The sequence below is a fragment of the Drosophila mauritiana genome, chromosome 2L (assembly GCF_004382145.1).
Source record: "Drosophila mauritiana strain mau12 chromosome 2L, ASM438214v1, whole genome shotgun sequence".
NCBI classification, from domain to species: Eukaryota; Metazoa; Arthropoda; class Insecta; order Diptera; family Drosophilidae; genus Drosophila; species Drosophila mauritiana.
In genome coordinates, this window is record NC_046667.1 from 1,266,302 (window position 1) to 1,279,985 (window position 13,684).

General features: G+C 45.4%; 1 protein-coding gene across 3 annotated transcripts in view; it reads left to right on the forward strand.

Annotated features, from left to right (window-relative positions):
• Positions 1-13,264, forward strand: part of LOC117148033 (roundabout homolog 2) — a 39,837-nt gene extending 26,573 nt beyond the window's left edge. Inside the window, exons 4-14 of one of the 3 annotated variants that reach the window (XM_033315218.1) lie at positions 1,324-1,608; positions 2,020-2,160; positions 2,222-2,353; positions 2,461-3,765; positions 3,876-3,974; positions 4,233-4,473; positions 4,885-5,045; positions 6,189-6,462; positions 9,401-10,341; positions 11,713-11,821; positions 13,081-13,264. In XM_033315218.1, coding sequence (XP_033171109.1) covers positions 1,324-1,608; positions 2,020-2,160; positions 2,222-2,353; positions 2,461-3,765; positions 3,876-3,974; positions 4,233-4,473; positions 4,885-5,045; positions 6,189-6,462; positions 9,401-10,341; positions 11,713-11,783 — 3,650 coding nt within the window. In that variant the 3' untranslated portion in view covers positions 11,784-11,821; positions 13,081-13,264. Of the gene's footprint in view, positions 1-1,323; positions 1,609-2,019; positions 2,161-2,221; positions 2,354-2,460; positions 3,766-3,875; positions 3,975-4,232; positions 4,474-4,884; positions 5,046-6,188; positions 6,463-9,400; positions 11,446-11,712; positions 11,822-13,080 lie in introns of those variants that run through there. The other 2 variants (XM_033315210.1, XM_033315227.1) reach the window with 2 other exon arrangements.
• Positions 13,265-13,684: the final 420 nt, after the last annotated feature.

A 13,684-nucleotide genomic window follows, 5' to 3' on the forward strand; every position in this document is an offset into this window, starting at 1 on the left:
AGTTTGCCACGACTTTAATGGAGCCTCGTGGGTTGGTTGGGGTTGGCTCCCCTCTTTGATTCGGGCTGATTTATTGCGCTTCAACTTTAAATTTAATAACAGTCATGGTTTTAGCACATTTTGCATAACCAAGACGGGCAAACTAAACCAAAGCAAAAACGAATCTCAACCGAAAAAATGTGTAAAAGAATTCGCTTATTCACTTTGAAGATTAAAAAATGAAAATAAAGGAAGAGCGAAATTTAATTTACGTAAAAGCTGCTTTCGCTATGGATTTATTCGTTGAATTTCCCAGCCCACATATATACATATACTATACTATATTTTTTCGCTGCACAAAAGGTTGCTTTTGAGGGCAAACGAGAAGAGTCGAAAAAAGCGGAGAAATTCACTTCGCTTCGCTTTTCAAGTGCTTGAAAGTTGCTTGATTTATTACACCAGAAGCACAAATACTAGCAGCACCAACTTTCCTTCTCTGATATGCACACAGGACAAATAGAGCTCTGAGGTGTGTGCAGATGACTCCGCTCCCCGCTGACCACGCTCTCAAAGGACATAGGACAAAGGACGATAAGAGGCAGAACCAGCCGAATTATCCTGCTTTTGTCGCTCCAAATCTGCGACTGCTGAAGCAAAATGTTGATAATACGCTGATTTACTATGCAAAAGGAGGGGGAAAATAGAGAGCTCGGAAATGCGCTCCGGGAATAAATGCAGTTGCCATGATTGTGGCACAAAAATGCTCGAAAGTAATGGCAAATAAAGTATGAAAGAGATCTTAGGGATGGAAATCATTTTAAAGCAGAAGTGATTGCGTTGGAGTATCTCAACTATAGCGAAATTCATAAAGGTTTACAACGATATAGATCAAACTTACATTTATATAAGTTATAAAACCCAATCAATTCCTACTTTTTTCGGCTGAACTGTCAAGGCTTATTAAATTAGCCTAAAAGCTGCGAGTAAATTGCTGTCCCTGATGGATTTTTTACAAATTAGAGGGTCATCTTTCCCAGAATTCCCTCGTTCTCCTCCTTGTGGCGCATAAAAATCACATTTATGCCATTTACCCACGATTTATCTCTGCTGTCAGGCCGCAAACACGGGCTTTCTCGCACGTTGAGAAAGAGGGATGGCCAGGGGTCAGAGGTCAAGGCAACGGGAGGGACAAAGAGACACCGACGTGGGGCATTTATCATGCAAAACCCCCTGGTAATTTATAACCCCCAACAAATGGACACGGGCCAGGCCACACACACTCTCCGCAATAATCATTTGCTCATCTTTCAACCACTTGCCCATCTTCTCCATCCCGCCATCCAGTTCTCCGCGATGAGTTCCGCCTGGAGCCGCAGAACACACGGATCGCCCAGGGCGATACCGCCCTCCTCGAGTGCGCCGCCCCTCGCGGAATCCCCGAGCCCACAGTCACCTGGAAGAAGGGCGGCCAGAAATTGGATTTGGAGGGCTCGAAGCGAGTACGCATCGTTGACGGCGGCAATTTGGCCATCCAGGATGCCCGCCAGACTGACGAGGGTCAGTACCAGTGCATAGCCAAGAATCCTGTAGGGGTGCGCGAGTCCTCGCTGGCCACACTCAAAGTGCACGGTAAGCGATTAACCCCTTTCATCAAGGGTTCTTTATACAATTTAGAAAATAATGTTGATAAGCTTACATGGTTTTTAAGATTATATTTATTTTAAGTACTTTTTTTATAATTTATATAACTTTTTCCATATAAAAGATTAAAATAAGCTCTCAGTTTATTTACATTTGTGTTCCATACGTTACATTCCTTGTTAGTGGGCTTATAAAGCCCGTGTGCCCTCATGGGTTAAGGACTAGAAAAGGGTCCTTGGCCACCGCCCAATCCAAGCACCTCCAATCAATGTGTCATGTCCAATTTGCCGGAATGTGACTAGGGTTGGGTTCGGCGTGGCAGAAAGCGGTCTTATTGGTTTGAGGTTTTTTGATTAAATTGCCGCTTATCATTTCCCACGTTGGCTGTTTCCATTGCAGTCAAGCCGTACATCATCCGGGGTCCGCACGATCAAACGGTTTTGGAGGGCGCCTCGGTGACCTTTCCCTGTCGAGTGGGTGGTGACCCCATGCCGGACGTACTGTGGCTGCGAACTGCCTCGGGTGGCAACATGCCACTGGGTAAGCTATACAAACAAGGGATTGTTAATTGAGTTGGTGCTTAAAGAATGTTATTTTAAAGATCGCGTGAGTGTCCTGGAGGATCGCAGTCTGAGACTGGAGAGGGTCACCATTGCGGATGAAGGCGAGTACAGTTGCGAGGCGGACAATGTTGTGGGCGCCATCACCGCGATGGGAACTTTGACTGTTTACGGTAAGCTCTTTTTTGGTAGATCCCATTACCCGATTATAGACAACCGCTAGCTGGGCACTTTAGCTAATTAGTCTACCCCTGCTCCTTCCCCCGCACTCACACTGTAGCCCCCCCGAAATTCATCCAACGTCCAGCGAGCAAATCCGTGGAACTCGGCGCCGACACATCGTTCGAGTGTCGAGCTATAGGAAACCCAAAGCCCACCATCTTCTGGACCATCAAAAACAACAGCACGCTGATATTTCCGGGAGCCCCGCCCTTGGATCGCTTTCACAGCCTCAACACCGAGGAAGGGCACTCGATACTCACATTGACCAGGTTCCAAAGAACGGACAAGGATCTGGTCATCCTGTGCAACGCCATGAACGAGGTGGCCAGCATTACCTCAAGGGTGCAGCTGAGCCTGGACTCGCAAGAGGACCGGCCGCCGCCGATCATAATCTCCGGCCCGGTTAATCAAACCCTACCCATCAAGTCCCTGGCCACACTCCAGTGCAAGGCCATCGGTCTGCCCAGTCCCACTATTTCCTGGTATCGCGATGGAATACCAGTGCAACCCAGTTCCAAGCTGAACATTACCACATCTGGGGACTTGATCATATCGGACCTCGATCGCCAACAGGATCAAGGCCTATACACCTGCGTGGCCAGCTCGCGGGCTGGAAAGTCCACTTGGAGTGGTTTCCTCCGGATAGAGTTGCCCACCAATCCGAATATTAAGTTCTACAGAGCCCCGGAGCAGACTAAGTGTCCCAGTGCCCCGGGACAACCGAAAATTCTGAACGCCACCGCCTCGGCACTGACCATTGTTTGGCCCACCAGTGACAAGGCGGGAGCATCGTCCTTCCTGGGCTATAGTGTGGAGATGTACTGCACCAATCAGAGCAGGACTTGGATACCCATTGCATCGCGTTTGAGTGAGCCGATTTTCACGGTCGAGAGTTTGACACAGGGAGCGGCTTACATGTTCATTGTTCGAGCGGAAAACTCTTTGGGCTTCTCTCCACCCTCCCCCATCTCGGAACCCATTACGGCGGGAAAACTTGTGGGCGTGCGGGATGGTAGTGAAAGCACCGGGACCTCACAGCTCCTCCTCAGCGATGTGGAGACCCTGCTGCAGGCCAACGATGTTGTGGAGCTACTGGAGGCCAATGCCAGTGATTCGACGACTGCTCGACTGTCTTGGGACATAGACAGTGGTCAGTACATCGAGGGCTTCTATCTGTACGCCCGGGAGCTGCACTCCTCCGAGTACAAAATGGTTACACTGCTCAACAAGGGTCAGGGCCTGAGCTCCTGCACGGTGCCTGGACTGGCGAAGGCCTCCACATACGAGTTTTTTCTTGTGCCATTTTACAAGAGCATCGTAGGCAAGCCCTCGAACTCGCGACGCATGAGAACTTTGGAAGATGGTAAGGACTAGTTAGCCATCCTCTGCTCGTCATTGAATCTATTTCATTCTTATTTATTATGATTTATTTATAATCTGCTGGCATTAACATGGCTTCAACTTCTTTCGCAGTTCCGGAGGCGCCACCTTATGGCATGGAAGCCATTCAATTCAATCGCACCTCGGTCTTCTTGAAGTGGCTACCTCCACAACCAAATCGGACTCGGAACGGTTAGTAGATATTTAAATTGTTAAAAGAGGTTTCTGAGCAGGGATCCTGAACATTAGTTTGATATGATAGCCGGTTTTGGGTTACCAAACAAGAAATGTGATAGGCCCTGTTCCGATTCCCTCATATGTGAACCTCCGGTCAGTTGCTTTGTGAAAATAGCTCGGCCAAATCCACTCGTTGCGGATGAATTCTCAGCTCTTTGTTTACATTTAATTTCATTTGCTCTGTCCAACCGCCCAAATATCCCCGTGGCACAGGCGTCCTCACCAGCTACAATGTGGTTGTCAAAGGCCTGGACGTGCACAATACGACGCGGATATTCAAAAATATGACCATAGACGCGGCCACGCCCACCCTGCTCCTGGCCAACCTCACCACAGGAGTCACCTACTATATCGCAGTGGCGGCTGCCACGCGGGTGGGAGTCGGGCCCTTCAGCAAGCCCGCCGTGCTCCGCATCGATGCACGCACCCAATCCCTGGACACTGGCTACACGAGGTGAGTGGGCTGCACTGGGAGAAAAACTATATTTTTTACTCGAAACCATTCCATAAAAGTTACAGATAAATCGAAATAATATCGTGACTTATCACTTGTTCTTTGATTACATTTTATATTAAGTTACACTAATTTGAAGTACCTTTAAAACCTTTTGTTAAACTTTTATTTCACACCCTCATTTTCGCCAAGTGTATTTTCCTTTTGTGTTGGCTTTGTGGGCATCGGGCATTGTGGAGCTGCTCATTTGACTGCCAAGTGTCGCTTCGGGGTCCACATCAATCCATTAACGGCCAACGACAATGGGCAACGACTTTTGCGACCATTAAACTAAGCCTCCGCCCGGCACGTACGGAGCTCCATCCTGGATAGCGTTCTCATTCCGGGTTCTTTATTGTGTGCCTATTGCAGATACCCCATCAGTCGTGATATTGCCGATGACTTTTTAACGCAGACCTGGTTTATCGTCCTGCTGGGCTCCATCATTGCCATAATTGTGTTTCTATTGGGCGCATTGGTTCTATTCAAGCGCTACCAATTTATCAAGCAGACCTCGCTGGGCAGTTTACATGGTGAGTGAACTTTAATTTAAATTTATACTTATTTCCCTTTTGCGCACTTCTTTTGGGGGGAGCTTGTTCTTTTTGTGTAAGGATTTACGGGTGAGTTGAAGTTTAATTTACTCGCGAAATGGGGGATGTTTAGTCGGGATAATGGTCACAGTATTTAAGGTTTAAGCGGCTTAAAAACGGTGTATATTCTAAATGAACATTTATGATCACAGCCATAAGTATCGTTTGCATCATGAAAATATTCAAATATAGACTACAATTTGCATTCTGAATTTATTTCCCTGTACTAGTATTCTACCTCCGAGCTCCTTCATCTGTAAATGCTCCCCACTTTTATTGGACAATCTCCATTCCAGCCCGGGACATGCAAGCGTTTTGCTCCAGCTCCTCTGCGTAATCTATGATTTATGACTGAGCATTTATGGCCGGTCTCAATTAGGTTGCCATTTTGTAAGCCACAATAACTGCAGACATCGAGACACGCACTCATAACATTCTGCAGACTCGAGAACCAAAACCGAGGGTAATAATCTTTGGCAGTAAGCCACAGCGCCAAGGTTAAACCGACTATAAAAAGATAAACAAGCCACGATAACTGGAGCAGAAGTCGGGGAGTCTTGGGGGTAGTCGTGGGAAAGGGGGTTTATATAGCTTATAAGAACGACAAATGCTCACGTGAAAATCACATCAATTGTCTGACTGGGAAATTCTAAATATAGTTGGAAAACAAGTCGTTTTAGCTGACAGTGGGGAACTGCAGATACCCTATGAAGTAAGTAACATACGGACAAACTTAAGGACAAACGTATGGACATTCTGGCACACACACACGCAACAGATTTAAGGAAATTCAAGCAGCCAAATGAACTATTCATACTGAATAGAAAGCACACAGATACCTAGATTATCAAGACCAAAGGTCGTTTCGGAAATCAAATGCGAACTTACTCGCTCAACCCATCTACTTAAGCTGAACTACAGGGCATTTGCGATGAGGTGGGTAAAGGGCGTGCAAGAGCTCTTGCCAATTGAATATAAAAAGTAATTTCCGTCTTTTAGTTTTAACGAGCCGTAATCATTGCCAGCCCCCACATGGAAGCCATTTCGATGTATTCAGTCTCCCGTATGTACTTTTTATTTCAGGCAATCACGCAATCGGAACCGTGCGAAAGTTTCCAACATTGCCGCTAAATGGAGGCGGAGCCGTCGGTGCCGGTGGCTCAAATTCGACAGCCGCAGCTGGGCAGGGTGGCCATGGCCTGTGGATCGATCCCACCAGCGGCGTTTGGCGACAGGCAGCGGGCGGCGGCAATCCTGGCGGAGTGGGCTCGTGTTCGACAAAGGAGCAACTTCCGGGATACGCACAGGCCACCGCCCAACAAGGACAACAGCCCACGCTGCTCCCCGACTACGAGAGGTGAGTCTCCGACTGTTTATCTGCTCAGGAAGTTGCCTTAATATCCTGTCCACGCCTCGCTGACTGTTTAATTACAATAAAAAATTGGCGAGCATTGGTAAAGGATGTAGGATAAAGGCTCGTGGCGTACAGAGAAAGGGTGTGCACTTTGAAAAAATAAACTAGTTAAGCATGTGAAGTTATTATGTAACCAATGGCAAGATCAATTATCCTTGCTGCTGCTAGGTGCCTCTTTCCTGCAATGAACTTCCTAGAAATGGTGATGTGGTATATTTTTTGTTCCGTGTAGTAGAAGCCGACTACTTGGTGTAAGTAAAAGATCCATTCCACTATTTACGAGCCGGGTCGTAAAAGATATTTTGTGGAGCTGCAACCGCTGCCACCATAAAGATTCCCCCGCCAAAGCCGAGCCACCCTCGCAGTGGAGGAACTGAACCCTCTGCTCCATCCGAAAACCGCCGCAGAAACAACAAACGCCATTAAATTGTTACACTCGAACGGGTTTTACTTTGGGCCATGGTAACTTACTCCGCCACGAAATGTTTACGTTGGCAGGAGCAGCAATGCAGCCGTTATTTAATTTCCATATACGCAATTCGTTCATATTTCCTGGGGCTGTTTTATCTCCCTGTTTTCTGTGTTTTCGTGGGGGTTTCCTTTAAAGGTTAATGAATTTTCCATCTGGGAAATGCATTTCAGTCGAACGGACTCTTAACCTACTTTTATTTAAGTTATTTGCAAAGAAAACATGTTTAACTTAAAGGGACTGCAGTATGTATGTAACTAATCCTCGAATTTATTATTTATAAAGTCCTTAAATTTGTCAATTCATAGCAATACTAAGTAGGACTATTCTGTCGGTGAGTTCAGAGAACTCTAAAAGTTTTCGATCCCAATTTTAGATTGTGACTATCAGCCAAGTAATTCAGGTCAATTTGTCAAATTTTTCTGGGAAAATCATCCGAAAGTTTCGATGAAGGTTTTCATCTGAGCGCTTTAATTCGGGCTGTCCATTTGTATTTCCCATTCCATTTGGATTTTCTTTTCACTTTTGCTCAGGAATTTATATAGGAAAACAAATTTTCTTTTGTTTCCTTGCTGTTTCTTTAAGCTTAATGTACCGTTGTGGCAACAATAATAAAACAAAGCAGTAATGCAAAAAATAAAACAAAATCCAAACAAGGGGCAATAAAAAAGTGGCAACTGCTGGCGACATATTGCTGTCCCGCTTCCCCCTTACACCTGTCCCACTCTTTCAAGCCGGAAAACTGTAGCGTATTTATTTGCGGCATTTTACGCATTTATTTGTTTAGACTTCCTTTCTGCGTTCCTCGAGTGAAATATCCGCCCACCTTTAACCCCTCACCCACCGCGCGCTTTTCCTTCCACTTCACTTACAATTTGGAACAATTCCTACCACCCTCGCATAGCGAGAAAGCCTCCCCCCCTCGGAAAATGCGCCACCCCCTAATGCCGTTGCCACTTCCGTTACGCGATTTTCATTATTTCCGTTTCAATTTTTCCGTTGTATTCCTGGGAACCGCCACTGCTCACTTTTAACAACGCTGTAAAGTCGTAAAAAGTATAGAATAAGCGCTGGAACCCAAAACAGGATCTTCTTTTATTTTCCTTGTTTACATAAACACTCCCAGAAGTTCCTTGCCGAAACACGTGCGTCATTACCCAAAATTTCCAATTAAAATATTTAATTTCTTTCGCGGGTTGTCTGATTCGAGGAGTTCTTAACAACCACCCAGCGGAAATCACAATTTTCACCGCTAAATTAACAATTAAAAATTGATAGTCCTCGGGGAAGAAGCGCAAACTCATCGCATCTGCATATTTCCATATTCCCCCCGTGTCCTTGAGACCACCGCTTAAGAGATGCCCCCATTCAAATTACTTGACATATTCTCAGGCGTCCTCCGGAATGTGACATTTAATTGGCTCGAGTTTTAACGGTGTAGATTTTGACATATTTTAGATATTACCATTCGAAAGCGTAGAGTCCATCTTCAATGCGATGAATTTAATGCAAGTTCCTTTCTCCCCAGTTGCTTCCAAACAATCCGAACCACCATGAAATGGCGAAAACTCTTCGCATTTTCCAGCGCCACACTCCGCATTTCAAACATTTTAGTAAATTTTTACGAGAACTCATTGGAAAGAGCAGAGAGATAGATAAGCATTATCTCATTAGCTAATTAGTGTGCAGAAATTTGTGCAATAAAAAGTTTTCCCCGCTTTTCTGTCTCGGAAACGTTGATTTTTCGTGTTGGCAGGAGAACTCGCACGGATAAAAGTTTGATTTGAATGGGAGTCCTGTTTTTTTCCGCTCCCAAATTGGTTGCTCCTCGTTCTTTGGCAGCTCCTCCATTTCCGGCGTTGGCCCATTTTAATTCCAGTACCTTCCACGCGGAGCTCCCTCTAATTACGAAGTTGAATTGCTAATGGGCGGAATTTTGTATTGTATTTGCCATATTTAACCAAATTGCAGTGGCAGAGCGGTGGGGCATTCAAAGGGAAATTGCAACGAAATTTTTAATGAGTAGGTGTGAGACGGGCACAATTTCCGGAGTGGCATTCAGTGCCTAACAAAAGCAATTTCCTCCCATCAACAACAACATCGAATGATTTATGAAATCTGTGATGTGAGCGCCAGACAAACATAAATCCGCATAAACCTATTTACACAGCAACTTATTTTAACCTCATTTGTTGTTAATGTTAAGTTTAGTATAGAGGTGTCTATAGAATTCAGGGGAGGAGTTTCGCATCCGGTGTAATTAGTACTATTGCAAACTCTTGGATACTTATGCGGTAACTAATCTGACAAACTCTATATCTCTTTACCATTTCTCCCAGTGTATTTATCGTTCACACTCATGTCCGCACTGAATCAATTTTAACTGCTGATTTCAATCCCCTCCAATTGCAGACTATCGCCGCTGAATATGCCCGATTACGCGGAAGTCGCCTGCTCGACATTCAAAAGCCCCACCCACGGAGCACCACCGATGGGTGGTGGTGGCCAGTCGGCCTCCCTGTACGACAGCTGTGGGGCATACGCCACCACCAATGTGGTGGCCAATGTGAAGCTCTACCAGAACCGCTATGCGACAAAGCCGAGCCAGAACAGCGGCAGCAATAACAACAATCACCAGGGCAATGACTACCAGTCGACCGGGATGTACTCCGCTCCACCGAGCGCCCACTACGGATGCCTGGAGCCGAAGCAGCAGCAGCAGCAGCAGCCCAATCTGATGACCACCTCCACGGCCAGCACGGCCATCCTGACGAACTCGCCGGCCAAGGTGAAGAAGATCAACATAACCGAGAACAAAATGGATCAGCTGGAGGGCAAGCCGGAGCGGACGAACCCGTTCAACCAGCAGCAGCAGCTCCTCCTGGCCAGCAACGCCCTGAAGCAGGGACTGGGCGCCTACGCCAACACCACCTTGGCGGCCCAGATGGCCAGTGGAGGTGGAGCGGGCACCTTGAGGCGCCAGCGGCAGCCCAAAACGCTTTACAAAAGCGAGAACAACATACTGGGCAAGTCTGGTCTGCGGCAGAACACCATGAATGCGAGTGTGGGTGCTCCCAGCAACGGGCAGATGGACTTCCTGACCGGCGGGCCTCCGTCGGAGGGCGGAGACTTCTCCGGACTGGGCCTCTGCAACTCCACCAACCAGCTGCTCAACGACTGGGCCTCCAGTGCCTCGATCGCAGCTCCCGGGGACTATCATTTCGGCAGCAAGCAGCCCAGCAAGCAGCACCTCTACGTGAAGGCCAAGGACGGCACCTGGTCGGCCGTCAGCTCGGATGCCTATCAGTCCTTCAAGCACCAGCAGCAGCACCATCCCTTCCTGGCAGGATCAGGTGACAACACCAAGTCCCAAGCTAGTGTAAACAGCTTAGCTGGCGATAGCAAATTCCTGAGTAGTTTTGGCTCTAGTGCCAATGTCTAGAGTCAACCTTTAAGCTTGGGTCAATAGAAAAGTGCTCAATAAGTTAGAGGATTCTAGAGGATTCCCAGAGGATAAGTTGTAGGCGTATATCAGTTGGCAGGTGGAAGCTGGGGTTGTGGAATGTTGTGAGGGTTTGGTGGGGGTTGAACTTCTCTAAGAAATGTGTAATACCTTTCCTTTTAACTCCAGTATTATATGATTCCAGCCGATCTAGCTATCCCTAGAGCAATATATAAACGCCATAACCCTCATTTACCCACCCATAGCTCGATTAGACTTCCACCATCCGATGAAAGTCCCCAAATCAGAATCAACAACGAAATGTATGTAAAGAGATACAGAACGACCGCAGTAATTGGCTTGTAAATATAACTCCCCTAACTATATCCTATATATGATATGTAAAACCTTAACCCTAAAGCATTTAGAATATTGCATTTGGAGCAAGCAAAATAACTCTAATTTACACAAGAAACCCGAATCCAACCCAAATAGCACAGACGTAGTTGAAGTAAGTACAGCGATGGAAATCTTTAAAAGTTTGCAGCAAACCATTACGAACTTTTGCAGAAAGTGTTCCCACAGATAAGGAAACCAATGTTGAAGCCAAAAAAGAAGAATACCCAACCCTAACGAAAATATTACTTAGAGTTACATGAAAAGCACGATGAAGTTAGTTGTGTGTGTTGAAAGTATTGAAACTCACCTCCCGCAAAGCTAAATAAATGCTAATAATAAGGCTGTTAAATGTAAAATATCATAAACGATTCAAGAATGAATGACTAAACCTACATTTAAACCGTGTAATTAAAGCATTAAAATGTAATTAACTGACACTAGATTTAGTTTGAATAGCTAAAATCGGAAAATCGACACGAGAGAAAAGCGAAAGTGCAAGGATTACAGCAAATAGGGGGATTTAGCTGGAAAAAGACAAAATAATTCAACTAATCAATTAATTGATAAATTATGCAATGAGAAAACTAAAAATAAAGAAAAATATAAAAGCAATCAGTATCTGACAAAGTACAGTGCGTTTCGTATTGGTAGAATCGGATTTGATTCGTAATTTATTATTCTAAATAGATTGATGGTAAGTAATATTTTTGGTAACAAGCTTGTAGCGTTGATAACTGATAGTGCAGGCCTTATTTAGATGGAAAGTAGACGTTCCAATTAGATACTCTGCCCATTTTAGTTGCAAATCGCTTTCTACTTAGCTGCACCGCTAATTTTTTGTGGGAAAACGCGCTCAAATGTGCGCGCCAATTTTCCATTTCAGCAAGGACAATTTGGCGGCGACACAGTTGTGCCTACATGGTGCTGGACAATTCGATGGATTTTGTGATTTGAATTCATTCGCTCGCCGTGTTTGTGGGCGGAAAATTCAGGTAAGCCAACTATTCTGCGGCCTGCCCACAAAACTTTTCACTGATTTTCGGGTAGAGTTGCATTTCCCCCGCCGACCGACCAGCTAATTAATTATGCACTTTGCCCGCCAGACCCAAATCCCAATTTGTCCTACAAAATCATTAATGCAGGGCTCCCTAATGAGGCATTGTCCTTTTTCGCCGAAACCCATGCATTTCAATAAAACATTTGCAATTGCGAATTCACGATAAACAGAATTATTTTAGATTGCTGTCTCCCTTTGTTTGCCATTGATTTTTTATGGCTCGTTTTTGAATTGCCAGCATTGTTGCAAATTGTTGCTGACAGTTTATGATGTCTGTTTTTGTTGTCCATGGACCAGCGCTTTGAAATTAAAACCAAACGAGGCTTTACAAAAATAATGCACTCATGTTTGCATGGGAAGAAGTCAAATGAAATGAATATCAATTTGATTAAATGAAGCGTAATGTTTTTCAACTTTTTATCGCCATAGCTCCATGAAATGCAGAGTACAGCTTAAAATGCTGCTAATGAGTAGTAAAATAATCTATAGTTTATTTTATTTAAAATATTTTAAGTAATTGTTTTAAGCAGTAATTCCTACTGCTCGTAGCTTTAGTGGCTAGTGTCCTTGAAGAGCTAGCCAATCCCCAGTTGCTTCACATTTCCCTGGGAAATTCGGATCTTTAACTGCACTGCCGGCTTATTACCCTTGGATGAACTTTAAGCTTCTGCCGCTCGAGCAGCACCAGCTGCACTGGATGCCCAAATGCCCAGGATAATGTATCAGTGACCAGGCCCACACCATTAGCTTCGACACCCCGAATGGATGCCCTCCCATTTCTCCGTTTCCCCATAGCCCCACATCCCCATTTCCCGATTTCCACATCGCAACCCACGCACATCGCATCCCCAGCCAACTGGCCAGGCCTAAACTACAAATAGCCTTGGTGTCCGAAACACTGGCTACCGATTGCCATTGCCACTGGCCAGCCGATAAATAAGCCCGAATTTATCATGAGCACGGAGCACACATTCTCCGGACTGTCCCATATATCGTGGGACTATAATAGCAGTGGCAGCCTCATAATTTTTGGCACCAAATTGCCCGATAGGCGTTGAAGCGTTCAATTGAATGTCGTCTAGCCGAGGACCTTTCCTTGGACCATGTCCATCCACGCCCACTCAGCTCGCCCCGCCCAACTATTGTATAATCAAAACTAATGGTCTATAAAGAATCAATTCTCAATTTGTTTAGCCAGCTGCTGCCCGGTCCAATCTGAGCCGAGGACACAAGCGAACAGGACAATGACACAGGATAATGCTGCAAAACGCTCGCTTCCATTGCGCCAACTAAAAGTTTTCACTTCCCTTCGATTTTCCCCGCTTTTCCGGCCCCTTGTGTGTGTAACACATGCGGCGAATAAAATTTAAATGCATTTTGTAAATAGTTCCATATTGAAAGTTGTTATTATTTCGCCGGGGGCAATGTGTGGGCTTACAGTAAGTATTATGTATAACTTTTGGGGCTTGGGTAAAGCTGGAAATGTAAAAGTGTACTTGGTTAATGTATTAACAAAGAGATTCGGATATTTTCATTTGCAGTAAGGGTTTTCCCAACTTAGGTGTAATTTCCGCTTTCTGAAATAGAAAACTCCCTGGGAGTGAATACAAATAGCTGCCTTATTAGCGATATTTGCACAAATAGTTTCCGCAATTTGATGCATCGTAAAAACATTGCAGCTGTGATGTGAGGATTGGAATTTTTGATGTGATTGTGTTTAGGCAGTCGAGTGTGAGAGCATTTTGGGTGGGGCGGGAGTGGAAGTGGGAGTGGCAGGACAAGCGGCAGGACGAAGCAC